The sequence below is a fragment of the Grammomys surdaster genome, unplaced genomic scaffold, assembly GCF_004785775.1.
Source record: "Grammomys surdaster isolate TR1022 unplaced genomic scaffold, NIH_TR_1.0 190, whole genome shotgun sequence".
Taxonomy (NCBI): domain Eukaryota; kingdom Metazoa; phylum Chordata; class Mammalia; order Rodentia; family Muridae; genus Grammomys; species Grammomys surdaster.
This window is the reverse complement of record NW_021604635.1, coordinates 4,358,960-4,380,644: the sequence shown is the minus strand read 5'-3', so window position 1 is coordinate 4,380,644 and position 21,685 is coordinate 4,358,960. Positions and strand designations below refer to the sequence as shown.

At 47.6% G+C, this 21,685-nt stretch overlaps 1 protein-coding gene and 1 long non-coding RNA gene across 2 annotated transcripts in view; one reads left to right on the top strand and one right to left on the bottom strand.

Annotated features, from left to right (window-relative positions):
- Positions 1-101: 101 nt before the first annotated feature.
- LOC114622591 lies at positions 102-1,513 on the bottom strand. The gene is made up of 2 exons (XR_003711637.1): positions 1,255-1,513; positions 102-878 (listed from the first exon to the last, which is right to left on the bottom strand). It is a non-coding gene; the product is annotated as an uncharacterized LOC114622591 (long non-coding RNA).
- Positions 719-21,685, top strand: part of Traf3ip2 (TRAF3 interacting protein 2) — a 41,041-nt gene continuing 20,074 nt past the window's right edge. Inside the window, exons 1-2 of the mRNA XM_028768996.1 lie at positions 719-1,117; positions 12,217-13,044. Of these exons, the coding sequence (XP_028624829.1) occupies positions 12,225-13,044 (820 nt within the window). The 5' untranslated portion in view covers positions 719-1,117; positions 12,217-12,224. The remainder of the gene's footprint in view (positions 1,118-12,216; positions 13,045-21,685) is intronic.

The window sequence follows — 21,685 nt, the reverse complement described above, 5'->3', positions numbered from 1 at the left end:
AATAATGTTTTATTAATAATTTCTGAGATCCACTTTCCATATTAATTTGTACAAGTAATAGATACAAATATTCATTGTTTTAACAGCTAAGTAGTACTTCATTATAAAAACACACCACAATGTGTACCACCTTTATTATAACGTTTTAAAAACAAGCCACATCCCTTCGCTCATAATGTGTGACACAACTTTAAGTGTAATACAGGAACAGATCTGGGGCAACCTGATTGAGGGCATTCTGGGTGGTGTCCCCTATGAAAGAGTGGGGAGACAGGACTGGCTCAGTCTGAGACACCTTCTGTGGGGGAGGGGGGAGCCCTACTGGCTGGGAGTTCACACCCAGACTGGCTCCCATCACCTTCCGATGCCTTGGAAGTAACCTGGATTTATATTACCCACACACCGCACTGTGGCATCCTTCTGCCTCCAGGACCCCCATCTGAGCAAGACATTCTGTAGGCTACTGAATAAACAAAGGGAAAAGGAAGAAATAATCTTAAGATTGTGAAATGAGAAGCCAGAGATGTGTGTGTGTGTGTGTGTGTGTGTGTGTGTGTATGAGTGTGTGCACAGTCCTGAACAGGGCTGTGAGCAGTGAGTCCTTTGCCCCTTAGTTACGGGCAGCAAATCTGTTTCAGTGAGTTAAAAGACACAGTGGAAAGCTCTTGCTTCAGGTGTTCCCTCCCATCATCAGGCCCAGGTTTCCTCGTTTGAAGCAGAGCAAGAAAAAACAGTCTGAATACTAGTTCAGTCTCCGTGAGACACCTTCTCTGGAGCTGCAGAAGCCCGGGGCATTCCTCGCAGTTTCTTATCTGGGTGGTAAAAGCAGGATGCAGCCTAATTGGTTGCTGGTTCTCTCTGGTGAACACAGGAGGTTTCTGTTTTAAGAAATAAAGTGACTTCTCAGCGGTTGATTCACTGCCCCACGGGGAGACTGCTGAGCGGAGGCTTCCTCTCCGTGGAGATTTGCATACAACATTCACTTCCTGCTCGAGAGCCTGCTCCACCACCTACCTGGACCTGGAGAGGGCGAGGGAGGTCTGAGCGGCCCAAGGTGGATCCCCGAGAGCAGAGGCAGCGACCACCCCCCGGGCCCGTCTGTCGGTGGCGATCTTAGGTAAGTGAGCTCACGGTGCCTGCCTGCTCTGACCTCTTTAACCACTGACCGGCTTTCCAGTCCACTGCCTTCGCCGTTGCCAGAAGGTCCGGATCGCACTTCCCGCCGCCCTCATGCCCTCATGTCCCCACCTTTACCTTGTTCATCTGGAGGCCACTTTGAGCTGAGACTGTGACAGAGTTGCTGCAAGAATGTGGCGCCTGTTTAGGGTTTCTCTCGGGCAGGCCAGGCTGGGCTTAACTCTTTAAGGAGAGGACACACCACGACGAGCTGCCTGGTTGGAATTTTCAGTACTCATAGTTAGCCATCAAGAAATCAAGGTGCATAGTGAGTTCAAGGCCAGCCTGGGCGAGGTAGCGAGAACCAGTCTTTAAAACGAATCAAAACTGTTTTTCCACAGAGGGAGCCATGGTAGAAAGGATTAAATAATTGGCTTTCAGCCCAAGACACGTCAGTGACGGCGGGAAGGCCAACTCCCAGTTTGTCTCTAGTTTATACTGGGGGAAAAACACCAACATCACGATCTTGGGTCTGAAAGTGCTCCACACCACCCCCACCCCCTCCCACCCCCACGGCCTCCTTTTCCCGGAGCCAGTCATTTGCTGGGTCTGGATGGTGCTGGGATTGCCAGGGGAGAAACATTGGAAGCTGCCTTCTCTGTGACTTCCTAGTTCACAGTGGCCTCTTAGACTACAGAGACTTTTTTTTCAAAGAGTGTCAGTGGAAAGAAACCAAATTAATTGAAAAAGAGGACAGAAAACTTGCTTCCAAGTTTTCCCTCTACTTTGTGTGGGTCCATCTCTTAGGCAATTCTCTTTGGCTCCCTGAAGCCTGGATTTCTTCATCCACAAAATGTGTGTGTGTATGTGTGTGTGCGCACACACACTAACATGATTATGTCTGAATTCCTTTCTAAGAAAGCAAGTCCAGTACAGTCCCAGAAGGGTACCATAATGGGTGGTCTCTAAAACTTGTTTTGTTTACTATTATTACACATATAAAGTACCTCTGCTACTAGTACATAAGGAAGGCCTTTGCTTCTTATATTTTTCCAGCCTCCAGAACCTGGCACGTCATCAAACACCATAGAGGTACTCAATCTTGCATGTAAACTTAAAAAAAAAAATTTTTTTTTTCAATTTCCCTCATCTGCTTTCCAGGCCGAAGGTAAAGCAGCTGTCAGAGAAGGCAGCCTGTGGTGGGGTGGGGGTGGTGGGGTGGTGGGGTGGGGGGTGGGGTATCAGCTGCAGCTCTGCAGGAGAGCTGCCTAGAATCCAGCCATCATTTCTGGCTTTAACCACACGGGGGAAATGGGATTTCTTGAATTTAGCTCATGTCCCATGTGTTTGCTGGGAGTCAGGGCAGGCTCCAGAGCTGGCAGACGATCCCGGTGCAGAGGCCAGGAGCTGGATCAGAAGGCACTGAAGGCACTCCAGGCCCCGGCAGTCCGTGTGTGGGCCTTTAATGGGAGGGGAAAGGGAACAGAGACACACATCCCACACCATGTAAGGCTGGCGACTATGATTGAAGTCATTACTAGCTGGCAGATACACTGGGTCCTTAACCTTTTCCAAACCACTGCTTTAAGAAACATTATTATTGTTTCTTTTGAGCAATTACTGACAGTCAATACAGTTCCAGCATGTTCTGGCTGATTTGGAGCTTTGGGTATGGCTAAACCCTCTGTAGGGTGTCCAGGTTCTGGTATAGGACAGCACTTCTCTGTATTCTGGACTTCCAACATGTTTGCTTGTGGAGTTCCTGATTCTTATTTCAAATCCTGAAGCGCTATCATCTGAAACTGGGGTAACAGTTGTATAGCTGCCAGCCCCACTTTGATGGTAGACGCTCTACCACGACCACTCTTAATCTGGTGCTGTTCTTCCACGTCATTCCACACAGGACAAGTGTGAGGAGGCGGGCGGATGATGCAGCCATTCTGATGTGTTCACTTCGTGGGGCTGCCTTGAGCAGGAGTGAGGACCAGACAACGTGGCAGGGTCCGGGGGGAGGGGTGGGAAAGAAAGCTTCCTAGCTTATTGATTCTCAGAGGGCCCAAAGACACACACACGGTGTTCAAGCCCACACCTCCCTGGATGAAGGGGTTAGTGACTTCCAAGTACACTGAAAGTTAAGAGAGGAGAAAGTCCTATTTTCAGGCATCCTTTAACTGGCTGTCGGCAAGATAGATTACGGTGGCATAATTTGTCTAAATTAAATCAATGTCTTATATGTTACAGAATGGAAATCTCAGATAGATCCTGAATCTAAATCATTTTCTGTAGCAGGCAAGTTTAGATTAGCTTTAAAAAACATATCTGTATGAACTGTAGGCAACTGCAATAGGTGGAGGTGTGGTCAACTTCCAGGCCCTTCCATAGCCAACTAAACAACCCTTAAACTTTGATCCTACTTATCAAAATAGTCCAGCCGGCCTTCCACAAGGAGCATCTGCTGGCTGGAGTCTAGAAGCGGTCCTCCAGGCCCCTCCTATTTCTTCTCAGTGTTCTGTCTCCCAGCTAGTTTTAGGTCATGAAACACAGGGTTTCCTCCCTTCCCCACCTCCAAAATTCTTCCTCTCCTGCCCGGCATGCCTCTAGAGCCCATGTGTGCTCCAAACTCTGTGTGCTCTGCTCACTCTTCTTGTATACAGGTGTGCACACAGGTGTGTACTTCATGCAGGTGTGTACACAGGCCTTCTCGGAGACCATAGACTATAAAGCAGCCAAGGAAGGATGGACTTTCATCCATGTGGTGGCCCTAAGCATGCTGCCACTTTGGCTTGATTCCCTCATGGCATCGCTGAAAGCAAGAAATTTGGATAGGTGGGAGGCCCTCACACAGCCTGTTCCCCTTTAACACCCGGCAGACCCAGTCTGCATGGGGTCTTGGCATCTCCCTCAGCGATGAAGGAAACCTGGCTCTTGGACTGTGTTGGAATCTTGTGCCCAGCCCTCTCTGCTCCTCCTCTCAGGCCTCATGCTCATCTCTGAACTTTTCCTATCCTGGGCATCCTGGCCACTGGCCCACACTACATATGCATGACTCTCCCCTGCAGCCCCTCCTGTACCTGTAATGCACATAGATTACAAGGTCTTTCTCTCATAGCACTAACAATTCCCAGGCTTTTTTTCTCTCTTCCATACTCTTCCTGTCCCTACATTAGAAAGGCCACCTTATATGAAGCAGACAGACAGACAGGTAAGCAGGCAGACAGACAGACAATGGCAACAAAAGCTCCTGAGCTGGCTTGAGGTTGATTCTCCAAATGTTTTTATTATCAGCCCTCACTGTTCCCAGAAGTCTCCCCTCCCCCTTTCAAGTTCAGCACTAAGTCCCAAGTCCACGTTGCAGGTCAGAGCATTATGACCGCCTGCAGCCTGTTGTGAGACTTCCTTGTAAGGTCTGGCAAATGTTCCTATGTCTCCAAGGCTCGCACCACCTCAAAGACTCTGGCAAATCATAATGGAACAGCTTCTCTCCCAGGGAAATTCTGCAAGTAAGCTTGGAAGTACTTGCCCACTCGGGGTTGAATCACTCAGGTGAGCCAGACAGTTCACACCAAGCTAATCCTCTACTAGACAAACCAATCTGATGATAATTTGTATACATTTAGGCAGTAGACAAAGAAATTGAGTTTACAGATATTTTTTAAAATCTGTGGCTAGATACACACACACACACACACACACACACACACACACATTACTCTTTGTGGCCAGCAAGATGACTCAGCTTGTAAAAGTATTCGTCACCAAGCCTGATGACCTGATTGAGCCTAGGAACCCATGTGGTGTGAAGGAGAACAAACCCTTCCCAGTTGTCTTCTGGCCTATACGTTGGTGCCATGGCATCCCAATGCACCATAAAACAATAAATAAATGTAAGAAGAAAATTTAAATTATTTTCTGGAGAGTAAAAATCACCTTGAGAATCTGTGATTGAAAATAATCTGATCCAGGTCGGATGGTGGTGGCGCATGCCTTTAGTTCCAGCAGTCGGGAGGCAGAGGCAGGCAGATCTCTGAACTAGAGGCCAGCTCTGGTCTACAGAGTGAATTCCAGGACAGCCAGGGCTCCACAGAAGAAATCTTGTCTTGAAAGACCAAAAGAAAAGAAAGCAAAGCAAAGCAAAGGCCTGATCCAAATTAGCGTTAGAGTACTCCCAATTACTAGTGTATATATTTATTTCTTATGCCCACCTGAAATAGTCATGCTGTTGTATGTCTTCAGGACTCTTCAACCCCATCAGTAACCCAAACAGTATTAAAAAAAAAAAAAAGTTCAGGGCTAGGAAGATGTCTCTGTGGGGTAAAGTACTTGTTGCTCAAGTTTCAGGACTGGAGTTTAGACCCACAGACTCCACCTAAGAGCCAGGCGGGTGTGGCAGCCCTCCTAGACTCTCCAGTGTTTGGAGCCAGGGAACCTGGAGAGCAAATTGGCAAACTACCCACAACGTTGAGGTGGGGAGACACCTCGCCTCAATACATAAAGTGGAGTGTAAATAAAGAAGATACAGCGTGGAACTCGGTCCTCCACACGTACGCACCTGCAATTGAGGAGGACACTTGATGTCAATCTGGGGTCTCCAAAAGCAATCGAGCGTGTACACACACACACACACCCGTACCCCCATACAAACAAACACGCAGGCATACATTTCTTTCAATTCAGCCTAAATAGTGGCACCTATAATCTCAGCACAAAGGAGGTAGAGGCAGAAAGATCAGGTGTCAAGGCCAGGCTAGGATCCGTGAGTCCATCTCAGACACAAAACACAATCCAATCAGCTTCTGACTAGCTAGTCTTCATTACTTAGGAGCTGTTATGCCATTTATTAATTACGCGGGCTGCTCACTCGTGCCCTTCCTCTCCCTGGCTGTACTGTTTGTCTTCTCCCAGGGACACAATGCCTTCATTAAGTCCCACCCGTCTGTCCTTGCCTCAGAGGTGTCTCCTGGAGGCGATCCCCTTTCCAGCCGCATCACCCGCCATCTATCACCACCCTTTGTGCTCTGTCAACCAGGTTTCAATTTATTTTGAATTCAGTTTATGATTAAAATTTAATGAGATCCAATCAAGTGCTTTTTCTCAAATCAAGATGCCTCTGCAGTCTGCTGGCATCCTCCATTGTCACCGCATGAGGGAGAGGCACCCTGGCTTCCTCCTGGCGCTGCTTTACCGAGCACCGGAGGAGCGTGTCCACGCCCTGGCAGGTCAAGGTGAATGTTCTGAGTCCCGCTCTCCCAGATAACCAGCCTCAGTGCAGGCTGTTCATCCCACAGGCTCTAGGGCTGAACTACTACTGGCCACAGGACCTTGAGAAAGTTCTTTCACCTTCCTGTGCCTCAGTTTCTCTATTATAAAACAGAACCAACAACAGCACCCATCAACTCAGATCATAGAACAAAATGAGTTACTACATATAAAAGTCTTTGTAACCATTTTAGGAATAACTACCATTCAGTGAAGATTAACAAAAGGCAGGTGAGCGAGGACAACTTTTCTTAACTAGATCCATGTTATCCGGCTTACAGTTTGCCATAGCAGCATGATCTGTATGTGCAGGTGGGTCCTAGGACCTCACTTGTCAGTCAGACTAGGGTTAGTGGGACCCTGTCCCAAGGGGATAACGTAAAAGCAACTTCCCTGTCCTCTGTGGGGGTGTGTGTGCACACACAGACAGACAGACACACACACTCACATACACATATCTATATATACACACACTCACATACACACTTATATACACACCCATACATACACATACGTATACTCCATATACACATTCTCTCACACAAACACACACATATGTGCAAGCACGTGATTACACATGTGTATTTTCTGTGCTTGTACTACACACACAGTCAAATACAAGAAAGAGACAATATATGACCCATAATGTGGAAAGGATACACTGTTTGGGCCTTAATAGGAGAAATTGGCCAGCCCTGGATCTCAATGGCTTGTGGCCATTGCTGGCAATCCATAGGTAGATTTCCCTTCACCTAGCTCTTGATGTGTGTCTCATTAAGGAGCAGCAGAATGCTTCCTGTTACCCTGTACATGAACCAAGACCAGATGAGCTGACTCCAGTGTGGTGGGAGTCCTCTCATAGACAGCTACAGTCCCCATTCGCCAGGCTGAGGGGACACTCCTACTACCTGGTATACCTGCAGGAGACAGCATCCCGAAAACCTGTTCCAAAGCCAAGTGTCTCGCTGGCCGTGCTGGCCTCTTCAGCTTGTGGGAGAGAGTTGCTGTTCCTTCCTTTTTGTAGATGAGAAAAATGAGGCCCAGAGAAGCTAAGTGACTCTGTTGTGGTCGTGACATTGAATTACACAGCTGGTAGAGAAGCCATCAAAATCTAGAAGCCTGCACCCAGAAGCAGTTTAGTTCTGTGTAGCTGTCACTCTGAGGAATACAGGTCGGTCCAGGGTTAAGGCCACTTGTAAGTCAGAATCAGAGTGAACTGTGAGCATAGCATTCGGTTGGTTCACTTGTATCCCGAGACTGTCTGCTTTGTAAACAGGAAGGGGTAGGAAGCTGTCTGACAGATGTGCAAGAAGGGAGACCAGTATGACCAGAGGGGCAGAGGCTCTGGTAAGATCATAAAGGTGCTATGGAGACTAATGGCCTCCTTTCTGAGACTCTGTCGAGTTAGGTAGGTACTATGTATTGTAGGGTGTGGATGTTGGGGAAGGATCTGAGCAGAGCCGATGGCAGCTCAGAGATACTGGCTGAGCTGTGTACAAAGGCCGGAGAGGAGCCTGAACAGTTCTGTGAGACAGAGACCAGGGGCACACACTGCCAGCGGAGTATCAAAGCTTTTGACTGCTGGATAACATCTTGTCCGCAAACCCAATCCTGCAGGGGTTTCGGGAGGGTAGAGGATATTGGCCTCAGATCTAAGAGGGAGAAAGGAAAGCCAGAGGTGGAAAGCCAGAGGATTGGAAGCCATGGAGAAACTGACAAGAGAGCTGAGGAGAATGAAGAGGACTGGAGAGATGGCTCAGTGATGAAGAGGACCCAGGTTCAGTTCCTAGCACCCCCATGTTGGCTCATCGTCACCTGTAACTCTAGCTCTAAGAGAGCCAATGTCCTCCTCTGACCTTCGAGGGCACCAGGCACAGACATATATGCAGAAAAAACACTCATACACATAAAAAATTAATTTTAAATGAAACTCCCAGCACTCAGGAGGCAGAGGTCTACATCAAGGTCGGCCTGATCTAGGAAGTTCCAGGGTAGCCTCGGATACATAGTGAGACCCTCTCTCAGAAAGAGAAGAGAGAAGTCCAGATGTGAGTGCTGGAAACACAGCGAGTGCAGCTGTCTGCCCACAGTGGGTGAGGGAGACTGGGCCGAGCCAGGGCAGCTAGCTGCCTTTAGTCAGGGCAGAGGGTGTGTGAGCCCTGCCGCCTGCCTAACTAGCAGTTCACTGTGGCAGTCGTTTGGCACCTAGCCTCTGTTTGCAGTTCGTGCCCAGCCCCAGCGGGTACTACTTTTGTATTCTAAGTTCACTCTCTCCTGAAGGTAGAGGTGGGAATCGTGGTTGACATTGGTTCTTAACCTTTGTGAGCATCAGGTCAATGGTGGAATCTTTACATTTTTAACAGAGAGACAGACGCACACAAATTAGTAAAGGTGCAGGCTGTTCCAAAAACTGACCCCTGCCCCGCCCCCTCCCCAGAGATAACCAGCATTCTCCTTTCAAGATAGCAGGCACACATACAATCTTACGTCACATAGAGCCACGTGACACACTGTCCTGTTCTTTTATTCTTTTAAACCTAATTCATCTGGAGCTGCCACCACTGCAATGCGTGTGGCGCTTACTTGTGTAAAGATGGACCGTTCATTGTCCAGACGCACACTTTCAAACCCAGAGCCATTTTGTTTTAAGTCATGGCTCTGTAGCAATCTTTATAGACTCCACTTGGAACAATGTGCACACTTCTCTGTGGAGGAGATTCTTAGAAGTGAAATCACTCTGTCAAAGGCCACAGACTTTTACAATTCTGATAGTTACTTCATTCCTCTTGACAAAGCAAGGGAGAGTCTGTTTACCTGAGGCACTTAAGAATCAGACATGGAAGCCCTGCCACATCATGGTCTATAAGCTGGGACCTGGGCATCTGCCTTGGGAACTCCAGAGGACCCCCAGCCAGAACCCCACCCATCGGGTTTCCTTGTGGCCCCTCCCTTTCCTCAGAGTGGGCCACAATTTAGTAGGCATGTTCTAATTCTCCAGGCCTGACAAGTCTTGGCTTCCCAGCAAGTGCACGCTCCAGGGCGCCCATGGACAAACCACCAGGCCTTTTGTCCGTTCAGAGGTCAGGGGCTTTCTCCCAAGGTCAAGGCTGGTGAGCAGGGATTTTCTATGTCAGTCCAGACTTTCCTTGAGCCAGGGACTGGAGTACAGACCACAGCTGGGTGAGAGTCACGTGAACAGAATATGGAGCTAGCCTAGAAAAAACAAGGCAAGTGGAAATGGTTAGCAGAGGCGAAACCCTGGGTTGTTTTTTAAAATATAATATTCTTACAATGTTTTACTACAGATAAAACTGCATCTTTGATAAACTATGCGCAGCTGCTCCCTGTGACAGCCAGGAAGACTGGGCAGGGCTCACCATGTTCTGCCAGTTCTGACCAGGGCTGGAGCTGGGAGCTCCACGTCTACAAAAGAGGGCTCCACCGACCCTGCCAGGGGTCCGTCCAGCTACAAAGTACTGCCGCACATAGACACAGTCCAGTCCAGTCAGCAAGTCTTCACTGAGCATCTACTGTCGTGGGTCAGCTCAAGTGGCTGGCCGACAGAACAGCACTGCCCGTGTCCTGTGATAAGCTTTCAGTGTCTAGTCTCCCATCCTCTTTCAGTCAGTACCACCTGTAGACAGTTAAAAGGCAAAATGACTGTAATTGAGCTTGTGGCTGGGGGCGGGTCTACTAACCTGGAGTCAGGGCCCACTGTGTAATAACTCATTTAGCTGTAATGTTGTAGTCACTACTGTTGCTACAGTCTTACTGGGAGAGTTTTCATTACCAGGACAGGTTTGTTTACTATCACCCGAGGGGCCATGTCCTCCTTTACAGACCAGTTTTACGTCACGTGAGACGGTCACACTTGTCATCTGTGATTTTAGCTTCCCCGTAGCCCCTCAACTAAAAGATCCAAATCTGCTACTTTGTCTTTTGGTAGGAACTACTTCCCAGATGTCCACACTTGGAACTCAGAGGGGGGACGGAAACGTTCGCACCTGAAGTGTTTGAAAACTGAGCAGTGGATGGGAATCTCGTGACACGAGCTGGCAGAATGTCATCCCCTTGTTAGCTGGCTCTGTCCCCTCTCCGGGCGCTCCCTCTCATCCGCGGGGCTCACGCATGCATACAGATCACACAGCGCTCAGCCAGCCTTGAGAGACTGCTTGCTTCCTAACTAGCTGGGTTGGCAATCGTGTAGCACGGTGCATCCCATTTTGTAGCTGTAGACAGGACTATAAGAGGAAATGATGGTGCACATTTAAAAATAATAAAATGTCAGAGCATTTGTATCTTCTGGTAGGTTCTTAGCTATTTTCAGACGTTCTAATGAATTTAGACGGTGGGATCTCTTCATGACAGCGTGGAAAGAGGAGGCTAGGGAGCTGGAGTCTGGGGATGTGGCCTGCGTGCCCACAAAGGGTTCAAGGGTTGCGGCCCTGAGAGAAGTGTTTTGCTCCTGGGCTCAAGTGATTCTCCTGCCTCAGCCTCCTTAATAACTGCAATTACAGGCATGTGCTAACATGTGTGGCTTTCTGTAGATAGTGAAGCCCGCTGGATAGAGACCAGTGCTCTAGATCAGGAGTTTGCCTACTATGTGAGAACCAAATGCTGGCCTACCTCTGAAAGGCAATTGGTGCAGTGCAGGCTAGGGTGCAAGAGAATATAAATTTCTATTCTCCAAAAGCTGTCACAATAATCTATGTACCCCGTGGCTTCAGGCACAGTATGCTGTCAGTAAACGTTGGTGGTTGAAAGGCTGTGTAGATCCAACGTTGGAATTTAACGCTCTGCACGCAGCCTTTTTCTCCCTAGTATTTGAAGTGTGCTGTATACAAAGGCCCTCTGTAGAATAAACCGCTGGGATTTCTCACAGACACTTGCTCTCTTACAACACTTGCTCTGAAACCTCCTGTGAACCCCCAGTGTCCCTCCAGCACCCTATCTCCCAGGCTTTCCTCTATTTGCCCTACAGCTGGGCATCACAGCAACTAGCTAATGACTAGACAAAGGAAGCAGCCCCCCCATCATGTTAAGTCGATTTTTAGAGATAAAAGCAATATTGCTTGGATTGAGGGCGGCTCTGGGGCTGAGGGATAGTTTAACAATTCTTTGGTCTCCCTACCTTCGGTACAGGCACAATCCCCAGAGGTAAATACACCCTCCAAATGACCCAAGCTGTTAAGTAGAAAATGTCACCATGACCTGTTTCAGTGTGTTTTAAGCTTGTGCTTTCATTTTTAAAGAAACTTAATTTAGTTTTCAATTAAGCAATAGCCAAATGGAGTAAAAAAAAAAAAAGTTCAAAAGGTAAAAATCTTCTGCCCACTCCTCTCTCTTGCCCTAGTGTGGGGACTGGTCTGCATCCTGCATCCTCCAGGCATAGAGGCGGTCCCACGCCACAAGCACGTGCTGCCCTGCTTCTCACTTTAAAACCGTGAGCATGCCCTGGAGACTGTCCTGTATCCCCTCCTGGGATCTTTTTCATCATGCGCTCCAAGCACACAAAGCAGTCCACTTTATGACAGCCTCTCTCTCCTTAATATGTGGCAGTTGATTTCACCCATGTTTCCCCCTTGCTGGTAAGCAATTCCTACCACAGACCAACTCCTGGTCATGTTTCTTCAACTGCCTTCCAGATAAAATATCTTAATAAGCAGAATGCCTTTGCCTGCAGGGTAAGTAAACAACTTTATGTGATTGGGGCCCTGTGCGCACAATGCTGTCACACTGCTGTTAATTTAAACCACATCCTGAACCAGGTCCTTTAAGGTCATAACATGGGGACTCCAAGCACTGATCTGTCTTCTGAGACTGGCGTGTTTTCTCTTGTTCCAGAGACTAGAATGAATCGAAGCATTCCCGTGGAGGTTGATGAATCAGAACCATTCCCGAGTCAGTTGCTGAAACCGATCCCAGAATATTCTCCAGAAGAGGAATTGGAACCACCTGCCTCAAATACAAGGAACACGGCACCCAGCAGCTTGTCTGTACTCCAATACCCTCCCCTGAAACTTGCAAATCACCAGCCCGTGTCACCACAGGTCACCTGCCTGCGTGCCAAAGTCCTGGAGGAGGGTGAAGCCAGTTTCGTTAGAAGGCACCCCGATCTTGGGAAAGATGTTTCCTCATGTTCCTCTGAAGCCAGCGAGCCTGAGTCTGAGTCTGAGGAGTCTGAGCTTGGAGCCCTCCCTCCAGAGCACCGGTTTGTACTTATGGAAAAACGCAGTAGATGGCTGAGGTCTCAGCTTTCAGCAGCTTCTCCCAACACTGGCCATGACTCAGACAAATCGGACCCAAGTTTACCTAATGTTTTGGCAGACTCCTCCAGTGATGGCCAAGAGATGATGCCCCGGCCCCGGCCCCATCCCTGGCCCCGGCCCCATAGGAACAGGGCAGCCCCAGACGTGCCCACGATAGACACTGGGTATGATTCCCAGCCCCAAGATGTCCTGGGCATCAGACAGCTGGAGAGGCCATTGCCTCTCACTTCCTCATGTTACCTGCAGGATCTCCCTGGGCCTCTGAGATCCAAGGAGTTTCCTCAGTTTGAACTTCAGAGGTTTCCAGCAAACGCACAGATGCTGCCTCTCAATCCTTCCCCACAGGCTCCGTGGAACTATCAGTACTACTGTCCGGAAGGGCCCTATCATCACCAGGTGCCATGTAAGTTATCTTTATCGCTGCAGGACGTTCTGGACTAGGGACTGAGGAAACGAGGCCTCACAACCCTGCCAAATTCCAGAGTCTAGCAGTCAGGAGAAGTTTTCTGGTGCAGACGTTTGAATGAGCAGTTGGCTTGCAAGGGGGCCTTAACAGTGCATTGTTAGCCAAGGCCTGCCTCACTTGAATCTCTAGGAGACGTAGGACAAAGTGCATCTCCCCATTGAGCATATTGAGACATGCTTCTAGACAGAGAGAAGATCCTAGTGAATTCCAGAAAATTCCTTTGTCCTAGTTCTTGGGGCTTCTTCCTGGGTTCTTCCTTTTCCTGTTCTTTCCCTGTCATAGTTGGCAGAAAACATGGGCGGGGCCGAGTGCCTGCTGAGTGCCAATCACTGCACAGGTGTGGTGGATTTCTTACCTATGAGTCACTGACAACTGAACTTTGGTAAGGCAGGTGTTGGGTTTAGTTCTCCAAGGTTAGTTTAAAAAGCTTTTGAAGTTCTACTTCTCCTTACTTAAAGATACTTTTTCTGGTCAGAACAGCAGTGTGTGGGTAGTTTCCTCCAAATGAAATATGCCCAGAAGTTGAAAGGGGCTATTTCCTTTACCCAAGGAGGATTCCCTATTATAGGATTTTTGATATATTTACTTCCAGTGGGCTTTAAAAAAATCCTTTGCGTATATACCTAATATAAAATACTTTGCAGTGCTGTTGAATGTACTTCATCCAGCATTGCTTTAAAATGCTGACTTGGGCTAGTGAGATGGCTCAGTGATTAAGGGCACTTGCTGCTGAGGCTGATAAGCCAGCCACATAATGGAAGGCCAGCCATTCTGAAATTGTCCTCTGGCTTCCACATGTGCACTGTGGCACCCAAACACACACATACACACACACACACACACACACACACACACACACACACGAAAACTAAACTGTTTCAATGCTGAATTGTGTTGTATTAGAAATATTGCTCAGTTACCATTCACTCGTTCTCTTTGTCAGCCATTGAAAATTTTTCCAGTTTTCTGGACCAATAGTAAATACTATGGCACATATTTTTATCTGCATTTCTGATTAACTCCTTAGATAAAGGTGCAGAAGTGTGAACTCTTAGTCAAAAGCCTTGTGAGTCCCAAGCAGCTGCCTTTATCTGCATCAGGAGACTGCTACATCTTGATAGCAAAGCAGGCATTGGTTCTGATAATGAGTGTCCCAGGAAGACCTTCCCCCTGGGAAGTGTTTTTCCTGTTGAGCCTTTGGAGGTATCATTGGCCCCTTGGGCAGCCTCCTTTGAAGACAGACATATCCAAATGCCTAAGAGCTAGCTTGCTTTCACCAGCTCACCTTCCCCTTGCTTTCTGTGTTATCTCTTCTATTGGAAGGGCTGGGAGGGAGTGTTTGATCACAAGTGCAGAGAGATGAAGAAGGGCAGACAGGAGAGAACTTGGGCTGGATGTGGGAATAATTCCCATATGAAGTACAAACAGAAACGCCACAAACGGTGCTGGAGAAATGGCTTGGCAGTTACAAGCACTTGCGGCTTGGAGAGAATCCTTCAGTTTTCAGCTCACAATGGCCTGTAACTCCAGCTCCAGAGAGTCCAGTGTCCTTTTCTGGCCTCCAAGGACATCTGCATTCACATTCATGTACATACAGGTATACACACACACACACGCACACACACACACAAATGGATTGAAAAAAAGAAATGCCAAAAATGCATGAAGTGGTACATTCTGTTTAGTGATGGATGCAAAAATAAAAGCCTTGCACATAATTAGGGTGTAAGAGTATGAATACTTCAGTGTACTCTTGGTAAGAGCAGAATCGGGTGCAATTCTGGAAGGCAATTTCACTGTTTATCAAAATGTTACTAACCCTTCTCTTTGGCTAGCAGCCTTACTTTTAGTAATGTATCCAAGAGAAACACCAAAGAAGCCAAACTATATTGTTATTAAAACCCTGGGGGTGGGAGGGCTGGAGAGATGGCACAGGGCTCAAGAGAGTGCTCTGCTCCTCTAGAGGACCTGAGTTCAATTCCCACTACCCCTATCAGGCAGCTCACAATTGCCTACATCTCTAGCTCCAGGGAGATCTGATGCTTCTGGCTTCTGCAGGAACCTGCCCTCAAAGTCCACAAACCCACATACTGGCTGACATGTTATTTATTAAAAACAAAAACAAAAAACCACTTTGTGGTGGCTGGAGAGATGGCTCAGAGATTAAGAATACTTTCTGCTCAAATCAAAAACATCAGAGTTTGGATCCCAGTACCCAACTAACATGCTGGGCTGCCTGCAAATGCCTGTAACTCTAGCTCAAAGAGGTCTGGTGCTCTTCTCTGTTCTCTCTCTGTCACTGTCTCTCTCTGTCTCTCTCTGTCGCTGTCTCTCTCTGTCTCCCTGTGTGTGTACGTGCATATGCATGGGCGTGTGTGCATGTGTGTATATGCACAAATAAATAATATCTTAAAACATTATATGGAAGTAAACAAGCTACTGCCAATTAATAATGGGCGGGAGTGGTAGGGATGACCTCTGACCTGAGAGTTTTACTTCGGGATGGTGTGGAATGATGGATTGGACAGAGGCTGACGAGAACCACAGTGCCTGGTCAGCTTCAGGACTCTAGGGAAACAGGGTGTTGAGCTCTGAAGGTCACAGTGCTCTGAGGGTTAGTACAGTACATACATGTTGACTTGGTTTTTTCTGTTTATAATGAGTCCATGGAGACACAGCTCAACATAGGTTGACGAGCACCTGCACGCCATGACTTATGGACACAGTAGACTACTGGGTCCTGTTGTGTGGCATGAAAAGGGTTAAGGGGAAAAACAAGATACAGTGTTGATCCCATATTAAAAAAGAAACTACCTGTGTTGATATACACCTTTAAAGGCCCGGAAGGATTGCACTAACCTGAGAGGAAGCCGGGAATTAAGAGGGACAAGGAAGAACTTACTTTTCCTTGTAATCTTAATATACTTGTGTTAATTTTTTGTAACATTATTCCTATGATGAAAACATAAACAAAAGTTGAAAGGAACAGAGATGCCTCAAGCCGGAGCTTGTCTTAGCTGCATACCCTGACAGTCCTAATCAGAGGGAAGCTATCTGGGGGGACCCAGTGCTTGAGGTTTTCTGCAGGGTACTACGGCCCTGGAATATTCACAAGGCACCCAGCAGCCAGGACTCCCAGGGGGCTGCTGCCAGGACTAAATGAGATAATGCAGGATAGACCAGCATAGGCTGGCTGACAGCAAGCCCTCAGCACCGACAGTTCTTAGCACTGCTGTTATCTGGAAGTGGATCCGGCAGCCCGGCATGGATTTTAAACATTCAGGACAGGTATACAAATGCTTAGTTTCATGTCAGCACTATAACTGCACTTAATTGCCAACAAAACCACTTCAAAAAGAGCTGTTGACCTGGGGGAGGCTGTGCAGCAGAAACCGTGGCTACGTGGGTCTTCCACTCAGAGGTACAAGAGCATGGCTTCTTTGCCTGTTAATGAATATATAAATAAATAATGATCACCACGCACATGGTGTATCTTCACACTTAAAGCAAAAGTAACATTACTGGTCACCCTTTTCATGTTAAAAAAAAATCCAAGGCAGATGAAAACAAGAAATGTTTTCCTCACTAAAGCTTCAGGAGAAGTTGGTCTCCGCTGTCTTGCTGTCTGAGAACCCTTCAACTGAAGGTCACAAGATGAAGCCTGAGCCCTTATGTTTTATACAACTTCTGTTTTCTTTATTAAGGTGGCAGAATAAGATAGCATGGTGGGTACATGCTCCCATGGAAACACACACATACACTCACACACACACATATACATACACACACAGACACACACCATATATATATATATCTCACACACATGCATATACCCCCACACACACCACATGCACACACACATACACACACTACACACATATACAAACATATACACACACATGCACATGCACACACCACATACAGAGACAGCCACCACGAGGGAGGGAGGGAGGGAGGGAGAGAGAGAGAGAGAGAGAGAGAGCGCTCATGTGATTGTATCCTAAGATGCATGTACAATTAAAGCAAGGAAAAGTAAACTAGATGGAAGAACCGATAAAGGAAGGAGCGGCCTCGCACGAGCCGCAGCTGCTCACAGCTGTGGGAGTTCAGCTAACAGTTTATGTTGGCCATTTTGCTTCCTGGCTAAACTGATCACATTTCATTGTGATGTTTTTTGACAACTTGAAAATCAGATTTTTATTTCCTCCCTTATAAGCTCTTTTACTACCATTCTTAATAAGGAAGAAAAATGCTGACAGTTTTCCCTGATACACGGAAAACCTCATTTAAGGCTTGGTTTACAGTTCCAAGTGGTCACAGCCCAGCGACATGAAGATTGTACTGGGGCCAAGCGGCTCACGAGACTGACAAACAACAGGCGGTGCTGGGCGCTCACTTAGGATTGTGCAAGATTCCCGTCGGCTGTTTTCATGTTGTGCTCAACACCGCCTCAGAGCCGAGGAGTTACCCGCTGCAAGTCATTTGTCTGTCACATCACCCACCTTCCATCTCCTACAGAGAAAACTCTCCTGATGGAATTTTAGGCACAGGAGAGAAGTCTGTGGGAAGCTATTTTTGAGCAGCGATTCTCAAGTAGGTGGCTGCTGATTTATATGCCTCTCCTTCTCACACACTGACTAGTGTGGGTTTGTGTTGAAAAACAGACACCTACAGACACGCAGATTTCTCTCTGTCTCTGTTTATCTTGCACGGCGTGAGGGAGCTGTCTCATTTTTATCTTTGCTCACTATGTGCCTGAGAGTAGAGGTTCTATAAATATTTGTCCAGTGAATGAAAAGAAGGCTCTACCTTCTGGGGAAAGGAAAGACCTCTCTAGTCATTGGTGGAGTCTTTGTGACATCAAGTCTTCGAAAGCCATCTTTAACTGTGTAGCAGGGGAAGAAAAAAGGCAGGAAAATGAAGTTGTAAATAGAACGTGTTCATTCATTTATCAATTCATTTAGTAAAATTTGCCGTGCTGTGTACTGGGCACTATATAACGTCAAATACAGCACACAAGCAGAGGAGACAGAAAATAAATACAAATATGCATCTAACCTGACAAAGCATATATGCTACAGAGAAGATGCAGGGGTTGGAAAGGACATTTATAGGCAGGCAGCCGGAGCGGGTCTCCTAAGTTGAGCTGAAAGCTAAGGAATGAGAAGGTCAAAGAAGCAAAGAGACTGATGTAGCTAAGGTGCCAAGAACAGAGGCCATCAGGGCAGGGAGGGTGACTTCCCAGAGCAGGGGGGGATGGAAGGCCATGAGAAGGATTCGTCCCATTCTGAGCTAAACTACTCTCTCTGGGAAACAGAAACTTGAACTCTACAGTCTTGAGAAGAACACGTAGACCAGTACTCAGCACAGAGCACGGAGCTAGAAAGGCCTGGTCATGCTAGTGGAACAGCGGGATTACACTTTGAGCAGTGAGGTCCGGCCATCTGGCTCAGTGGGTAAGGGTATCTGTCAGTAAGCCTGATCCCTGCTGGACCCCTGGGACCCACAGGGTGGAGAGGACCAATTCTCACAAGTTGTCCTCTGACTTGCAAGCGTGCATGTGTGTGCATACTTGTGCACATAGACCCAATGGATGAAAATGTAAAACTGACAAACAAACAAACACAACGTAAAACTCAAGCAATGAAGAGATGGCTATTTACCTAATAAATATACTTTTTAATTTAACAACTAGCCAAATGTCCAGGCAAAACTGGCCCAAGTTCCACATATAGAAGGAAGGGGTTCATTTCAGTTGACCCTCTGATAGTCACTTTTTGTTTGAAACAAGAAGATGACACAGAGGATTATATTGTTGGCCCTCTAATGTAAAAACCGTCAAGGTGGGCCATTTTTGTCTGCTCATATACACTGCTGTGACTTCTTACCACGGGTGGCTGTTTCGGAAGTGAGTCGCAGCTCGTCAAACACTTCAGCCCACGTGCTTAGTGATTTTAATGATACGATTTGTTGCTATGAGACACAAACATGTTGTGCGGGGAGGTAGTCTGCTTGAAATCGTCTGACCTCGATTCAAAGGCTTTTGATTAACAGCACTAACATCCGCCTTCTGGGAAGGGAGCACACCCTGTGATTAGAGCTTTCGAGCCCCTTTAAAGCGAATAAAATGGTATTAGGTTCTCATTGATGGATACGGGGAGCAGAAACAATGGCTCCAAAGAGTGAAAACTTCACTTGAGTTCACTTGCGGCATCTCCCTTGGAAAAGCTTTCAGGGCCCTGCCAGCTTCTCCTCTCTGACCTTGTCTTTCTCATTTCTGGAGGGCAGAACCGAATTCTAAAAGAGTGAACAGCAGACAAGAAGCAGGCGGTATAGCAAACCGAGACTTAGCAAGCAGGCTGCACAGTCCGAAATGGCTCCTCTTCCCCGCATAAGCTGACTCTGTTACTAACGGCTCGGCTACTGAACACCGCCTGTGTAGCTGTACTGCGCTTACTGAATGATCCACCCTATTCTTACCCTTCCCAGGGATGCGGAAAATAAAACAAGAGAGGGAGGAGCTAACGTGGTGAGGGCTGGGTCTCTTCCAACAGGTAGGTGATAAGGGCCATGGAGAAGTTGATCTGTGAAGATTTAAGGCAAGATCTTTCTGAGCAGTGATGGTAAGCTCAGATCCCAGATCTGATGACCAGCTTGGAGTATTTAAGATGAAGGTGGGCCCAGATCGACAAGAGGGACCTGGTCACACATGAAGGCCGAATCGTAAGTGCAGTAGAGTACTGCAGGATTGCAGCTAGCGCTGTTTCCAGATCCATGGAAAGCTAACCTAAAGGAGAGCTGGGCTCCTGCTCGGTGACATGACTGCAGGATGTTTTGTCCCTTTTATCCTGAGTCGTGGCTGAGAGTGACCTGCTTGGCTGCCCCAAACTCCCACTGGCCATCTAGACCGCCTGGAATCTATCTGACCTGCTCTACAAAGGCCATCAAATCAAAATCTTAGTGAGAGACTTTGTTCTAGACCACAGAAGTCCCCATGGTCCTGTCTCCCCATTCTTAGAGTTCCCCTCCAGTCCCGGTTGCCTTTGTCAGCCCCGTGCTGGGACAAGCCTGGGCAAATCCCTCTCTTCTCCCTTTCCTCAAATCTTCTGTTTGCAATAGTTAGGGCTTAACAATAGCAGGACATGGGTCATGTGTCAAAGCCAGTAGACAGTCTAGGTTGGAGGGTCACGGTCACTTTCTGCAAGAGGAAGAACGGTAGGAAGGATACAGCTGATATGAGAATCAAGGCAAACAATGAAAAGGCTCCAGCGAGTTTGGCCAGGCGTGAGAGTCTAGCCTGTGTAAACTGCCAGGGTCATCCAACCAAGTCTGAGTCCAGACAGTGGGGGCCTGGAAACAGCCACACTAGGAAACACATTTGTGTTTGCTCTTCTGTGCTGGAGTTCCCACTGCCCTGGACAGTCCCTTTAGTGTCCAAGGGTTCTCAATGCATACCAAATGCAGGAATGCCACTCTCCATATTCCCGTGCTTCACCTGAGAGATGAGGTAAAGGGCCTGACCTCATCGACCTGACACTGCAGGGTGAATCCTAACTGTGCCACTTTTTGCTTCTTTGCAGTTTATTTCTGTGACTCCCTCACATCTGTTACCCTGGCAGGCAAACAGAACTACTGCTCTAAGTCGGGCAAGGATTTAAAACCAATGACAGTTTTTTAAACAAAAATGCTTTATATGTCCTTACAGGTTATGTTTCCTGGCTCCTTGTGCTTCTGTCCTGAGTAGAAGTGACAGCTTGGGACTGAGCAGCTTGACACTAGCTTTTCTCCAGTCCCCACATGCCTGCACCTCTCCGGTTTCCCAGCTTCGGCCCTCATAGCCCCAGCCCCCAGTCCTCACATCTCTCTGCATCTCCTTGCAAATTTTCATTATCCGTCTGTGTGGTTATCTACCTCAAGTGTACCAAAGGTCACAGCAGGGTGCGGAGTCCCCAGGAGCTGGCATTACAGGTCATGGTGAGCTGCCTGACATGGGTGCTGGGAACCAAACTCAGATCCTCTAGAAGAACAGCAAGTACTCTTAACCACTGAGGCGTCTCTCCCAGCTCTGAATTTTTCTTTATTTCTCTCTCTTTGTCAGTGGAGCTGGCCTTCACGTGGGACCCTGTTGCTCTGGGGGCTTCCTAGGACCAACTCTCTCCCAGGTTACACATTCGCGTCCGTTCAGTTCCCGCCAGCCTGGCTTAATGGGAATCGTTGTTCTTTATAATAATAATGAACGAATTGATATTTTCATGTTTATGTGTATGTTCACATGTGTGTGGATATATATATTATATAGTATGTTTGTATGTGGGTATATTGTGAATGTGTGCATGTAGGCTAGAGGGACGTGTCAAACGTCCTCCTCAATCAGTCTCCACCTTATCTTTGGAGAGACAGCCTGTCACTAAGTCAGACTGGCAAGGCAGTGGACCCCAGGGGTTCCTTTCTCTGCCTCCCTAGCCTTGTGTGTGGGTTCTGGAGGCTTGAGCTCAGGTCCTCACTCTTACTCAGCAACTGTCTGACATCTCCCCACTCCTCGCGGTCCCCATCTCCTCTGTTGTCCTAGAACCAGGAG